The sequence below is a fragment of the Anneissia japonica genome, unplaced genomic scaffold (genome assembly GCF_011630105.1).
Source record: "Anneissia japonica isolate Jap-2015-1 unplaced genomic scaffold, ASM1163010v1 scaffold234_len1672027_cov178, whole genome shotgun sequence".
Taxonomy (NCBI): Eukaryota; Metazoa; Echinodermata; class Crinoidea; order Comatulida; family Comatulidae; genus Anneissia; species Anneissia japonica.
This window is the reverse complement of record NW_022738761.1, coordinates 851,575-857,555: the sequence shown is the minus strand read 5'-3', so window position 1 is coordinate 857,555 and position 5,981 is coordinate 851,575. Positions and strand designations below refer to the sequence as shown.

The following is a 5,981-nucleotide window of genomic DNA, read 5'->3' as shown; positions in this document are numbered from 1 at the left end:
ATTCTTTCACCATCTATACACATTGAGGCCCTTCTTTTAGGTTAAAACGATCTCTTAAATTTGTCTTTCTTGAGTTTGGGACTATTATGTGTTTAAATAACTTAAAAGGATAAACCTAAAGAAGCCTTAAAAATGCGCGCGAGGCGCGCAAAATATTTTTGTGTTTTTAATTCTAATTTCGTCGGAATTGATGAAAACTCCCTAAAATGTGCAATTTATAGCTAGAGGAAATTGGCCTACCGTAACAAGAAATGCGCGCAAAGAATTTGAAAACTTTAGGCACTTTCAGAGGATGCATTTGTCAAGGGGTGGGAAAAGATTTGTCAAAGATGGATATTTTCCCCTTGTCCCCCGGTGTTTTTAATTCTAATTTCGTTGGAATTGATCAAAACTCCCTAAAATGTGCAATTCTTAGAGGGAATTGGCCCATGCTAACAATAAATGCGCGCGAAATTTGAGGTTTTTAGGCACTTTCAGTGGATGAAAAGGGCATTTATAAAGGGGTGGGGAAGATTTTTCGAAGATAGATATTTTCCCCCTGTCCCCCAGTGGTTACGCCATCGGGCAGCATAGATCAAAGGAGTTATGACAGTTTTTGAGGTGGAGAAGGGGTTGCAGGTTATTGTGAGTCTGGTCATTATGATATCTTCCTTTTTATTCTTGTCTTTATTTTTCTCTTCTATTTCTATTTCATTTTCTTTTCCTCTTCTTTCTCTTTCCTTCCCTCTCCCCTCTTTCATTTCTCTTATTACCCAGCCCGGTACGACGGCTTGGTCAGCCCGCTAAAAACCGTCAGGGGAGGGGCAGTTTTCTCCCTACCCCCCGCGCCTGTTACGACACTGGCTAACACGCCAATCATCCCCCCAATGAAAAATATTTTTCTACGCCACTGATTTTACTCGACCTCGATTTATTTACGATTCTTTAAATTTAATCATATTATTGAACGTTAACCTGTAGTTTAATTAGTGACATTTCCACAAAGTGTTCAATTAATTTGATTTCATTTTGTATAGATCAGTTTCCTTAACATGTAAAAATTGGCCATTCATCTTCAGGCTATCAAAAGTTTTGATAGACTACAGAACACTGGAAGATGGCTCTTTGTATGTCCGATATGTAGGGATTTATTTTACTCGACCTCGACTTATTTACGATTCTCATTAATCATACTAATGAACGTTAACTGGTAGTTTAATTAATGACATTTCCACAATGTTTTTAATCAGATTGGTTTAATTTTGTAAAGATCAGTTTCCTTAACAAGTGAAAGTTGGCTATAGGCCTATTCTTTAAAACCTTTCATACTGCTCATATTGCATCTTCAAAATCTATTAGGCCAAATAAAATTAATTGTTAGTTTCACGTCCACGCCTTCATCAAATTCTGGAGCCTCATGAAATAATTTACTATTTGCTATTTTTCAAATAAATAATAAGTTTTCCATGGGCAATAAAAATAATGTCTATCTAAAAGAGTGATGTCAAGCAGGCCGCTTCTCCCCTTTTTGGAAAGTTAAAAAATGATAAAAGAAAGAAAGAAAAAGAAATAATTGATTGAACAAAACGCCTCAGAGGTTATTTTCGGGCGTCTAGAAAAAAGGGTATAGTGTTGTCTTTATCGGTCTCACTTTCAAGGTAAAGGATCGAGTCCCGTATTCATTACTGAACGTATAGGAATGAGCTGTTAGCCCATCGTACAGTATTAAGCCTCGGCAGTGTGGAATGGTGGCCAGTTATACCTCCACATTAGTGAACCGGGTCCCATTAGCACTCCTGTTTGGAGAAAGACAAACGTAGGTACAGTAAAGTGCCTTGTTCAAAAACAAGATCGAAATGCACAGCGAAAGTTCGAATCACCGACCTCGAGTTTGATAGACCGAAACGCATCCGCTGCGCCAACCGCTCCAAGCCGATTATGCCTCTAAATATTTTCAAAAACTGAAATTATGGATTTCCAAAAGGTTTAAATGTACAAAAAGTTTAAATATACTAAAAAAAAAAAAAGAAAAAACGAGCGCGTGGTAGATTTTTCTTTAAATACGTAAAAAAAAAAAAAAAAAGAACCTGATGTGAGCATTAATAGTAAATTCATATAATAGGTATCCATATATAATATATGCATTTTAAAAAATCATACAGAATCGAGAAAAAGTGGTCCGGCCAAACCGGTGCGGTTCCAACGGCCCTGATTTAAAAGCTAAATAAAAGTTTGCTGGTCCAAATTATTTTCGATTTGAGTTTGATTAGATTTGGTTTGGTTGAGTTGAATTTGATCAGAATTGTCTACTGGGCCGATTGCAATTATTATTATTACTATTAGTCGTCATGGGCTGCAAAAAGTAGGCTATTGTTGAATCAAATTATTGTGTGACTATATTCCTATTGCGATCCACAGGATCATGGAGGAAAAAAGTTTCAACATACGAGACGCTAAACCAGAGGATTGTGCTGCGGTAATGAGGATGATTACTGAACTGGCAGCGTTTGGAAAACGTGAAGACAAAGTAGAAAACACAACAGAAGGTGAACACTTTGTCAAATATATTTTTTAAGTGCATTTAGAATTTTAATAATTTATGTTTTTAATATTTATATATCGCCTTTTCTTTTGCATTTACGAAGTGCTGAGTAAACTCATTCAACAAAATGCTCTGCCAATTAATCAGTGGTGGATCCAGCGGGGGGGGGGGGGGCGTCAGTCCCGCCGAAAAATAAAAAAGAGGGAGAAAACAATTGAGAAGAGTTAAAGGGAGGAAAGAGGGTAAAAAAGGAAGTGTAGCTATGAGTTCAGTGGCCGACCCAGCAGTAGGAGAAAGGAGAGCTCGATTATTTTACCACTCACTAATTTTTGAATTTTCTATTGATCGACGACGAACAAAACATTACGCTATATCCCCGACGCCGATTTTTTCTAACGATTTCATAAGCCAGGATGTAAAAAAGGCCAAAAGACGGACACCTAAGACGGTTTTTTTAAGCCATTATTAACGGAATGTAGTACCAACGCGTATGCGCTCTCGTGCGGCGGTCCGCAGGGCCACCGACACTTAGGGGCCCCTGCAGTGCCCCTACACATAGGATCCTCGCTCTATAGCACCCTGATCTAAAAGGGCTTTGTTGATACATAACAGCATAATGTGTCTTTGACATCGACTGTAGGACATATCAATTCAGTGGGGATGGAGTGCCAAGTCGGCCAGGACCCCTACATGATGTCAAAAGTTTCGTGAAAATGGAGATGAAATATTGAAATTAGGTCTGAATAATTACTATTTCCGGGCATCAGCGGTGCATTAATCATGATTTTCTGTCAGACTCCAGGTATAGAATAGACTATAGGTCCTTAATTAGACTTTTCCGACGCCCGTGAGGGTAGGGGTGTCTATGGAAGGGGAACATAGGCAGCTCCCGTCGGGAAGAAGTCAATAATTTTGTCGAGGAGGAACACTGCTTTGAAAAAGCATTTTTACCATCTAAGAGTGCCATTTTGGATTTTCACAGCCACAAGTGGCTGAAACTGACATTGGATGGTTTTAATGTGTTTTGACTTCTTAAACCATGTATAGACCAAAAAATATTGTTCTATGTAAAATATTATAGGAATTAGGGGTAATATTCAAATTTGGCGGCCATTTTGGCAGCCATCTTGGATTTCTCGAATCCCCCGAGTGTAACAGAATGTTACCCGGTGGAATATCAATCTGGACGACTTGTAGAGCCAAAATCCACTTAAAACAATTATGCACCAAATTTTGCACGCCAAACCACTATGGCACCCGGACTAGAGCATCTAGCGGGGCATATTAGGCCTAGTCTTAAAATTTCTCACCCCAATTATGGTGGGGCTGAGGTGGGTGTGTTCTACCTATTGGGCCCGGCCCCGTCAGAAAATTTATTGATCCGCTCCTGGCTACATCAGGGCTGAACCAGAAATTTGCCAACGAGGGGTCCCAGGGGAGGATCCAACATTTTTCAAACGGGAGGTGGGGGAGGGGGCGCACACAACAGTTTAAAAATAGAAAGTGAGTAGCACATAACATTGATGATTTGCATTGACATTTTTAAAATTTAGCGGCAAAACGAGGGGGAACGTCCCCCCCCCTACTGACAGTCTTGATCAGGGCCCCGGAATAAAAATGCCTGATAGGGTTCATGGGGAGAATTGGTATGGCTTAGTAGGTAGGCCCTATGGCCCAAGATTATGCATTTAGTCCACAATATTACGGATTGGCAATCAAAACAACGTTTTGGATAGGCAACTTAATATTTTTCGTGCGACGACCTCGTTGTGGCTTCGGGCGATGGTTGCCCAGGTCTTCCCGACGGAGGAAAATACCCCGTTCCTCTCTCCTCAACCCCCCTTACCGCTGGCGCCACCACTGTCATTCTCTTCTTCTCGAATGATGCTGTGTTGTTTAATGTGCACACTTCTTAGTTATGTACAATGGACTTAAATAGTCCTTATCAGAGAAGACTTGCTCTGCCAACGGAACCGTAAGTGAATAGGGTATTGAACCACCACCAAGAGCTCTTGGGTCTCATCATTATGAACTAAGTTGGGGAGTAGAATTTTTTTTTCATTCGTGACGAAAATCCTTTCACTGAATTTGAAAATCCAATTGAACCACTAACCCCATGGGATTGGAAGGCAAATATCCTAACCACTAAAGCTCTACTCAATCAATGATATTAGTCACAAATTTTATAAAATGATACATTTTCATATTGATTAGGACTGAAGAAGGATATATTTGATTCAGATGGACTTGCTTCATGTCTCGTTGCTGAATATAAAAGACCAGGTAATGACAAAAGTGAGGTGATTGGCTATAGCGTTTTCTATTACGCTTACAGTACTATGAAAGGCAAAGGGGTCTTTATGGAAGACCTTTACATTATGGAAGAATTTAGAGGTAGGTTCATTAACTAATAATACTACTAGGTTAATGAATGGTTAATTTAAATCATAGCATGCCATATTTCCTTTTCTTTGGTAGCTCTCTCAATAAAAACATTGCACTTCTGATCATACATTTATTTATTATTATTTACTTTTACTTTAGCCTATCTGTTATACATTATATTTTTATTTTATGGCATTCTTCATTTGTAGGAAGAGGATATGGAAGGTCATTGATGAAGAGAGTTGCTCAAGTAAGATGAAAAGAGTCAATTATTATCAGTCCAACTTTGTGTTTCTCTACAGTAGAACTTCTCCTTTGGGACATCCCTATAAATGTGACATTTTTCTGTGAAACGTGAAGAAATATATCCTTTAACATGATGGCCAACCCGAAGGGGTACAACCCTATTAAGGGGACGGGAACTTTCTGAGTGTGCCAAATGGTCAAATCAATACCGTACACATTTAACCCCTATTAAGTGGACACTTATTTTTTTTTATTGTATCAAAAAGCTATAGTATTTTAAGAACAAGAAAAATTCATTCAAATTTATATTTTGACACCGTTTGAGCAATACGCCTAACATCAAACCATAATTTTCTTTCAATATCTAGAATGGACATTGGTAGGCCTAGTGCATGTGTTACTGTAATTCGTATAAATACAATCTTGTCAGTTTCGACCATTAACCAAATTTTTTGTTTAGGAATAGTGTATTTTCACAGGATTCTAATCGGTACCTTAATTTTTAAGTCTTTACTCTATTAATACTATTCTATCTTGTGCATCCAATAGAAAGTGTATCAAAAGTGTAAAAAAAGAATATTTGGTCATTAACATTGCATCCAAATCATAGAACAATATAGGGAACAAATAATAAATTACGTTTATGTTGATTTCATATCATAAATGAATTGATTTTTGCATTGCAAATTACAGATGTAAATTAGTTATATTTCAACTGTAACTCATACTTAGGCCAATTAAAATAAGATTATAAAAAATCTATGTCATTATTTTACGAAATCATGTCAAAAACCACTATTAAGGGGACAATTTTACACACATATACCGT

The 5,981-nt window shown here is 37.9% G+C and overlaps 1 protein-coding gene across 1 annotated transcript in view; it reads left to right on the top strand.

Moving 5' to 3' along the window:
* The first annotated feature begins 2,353 nt into the window (after nt 1-2,353).
* The window catches only part of LOC117117710, a 7,969-nt gene continuing 4,341 nt past the window's right edge, over nt 2,354-5,981 (top strand). Inside the window, exons 1-3 of the mRNA XM_033262104.1 lie at nt 2,354-2,525; nt 4,736-4,915; nt 5,116-5,156. Of these exons, the coding sequence (XP_033117995.1) occupies nt 2,402-2,525; nt 4,736-4,915; nt 5,116-5,156 (345 nt within the window). The 5' untranslated portion in view covers nt 2,354-2,401. The remainder of the gene's footprint in view (nt 2,526-4,735; nt 4,916-5,115; nt 5,157-5,981) is intronic.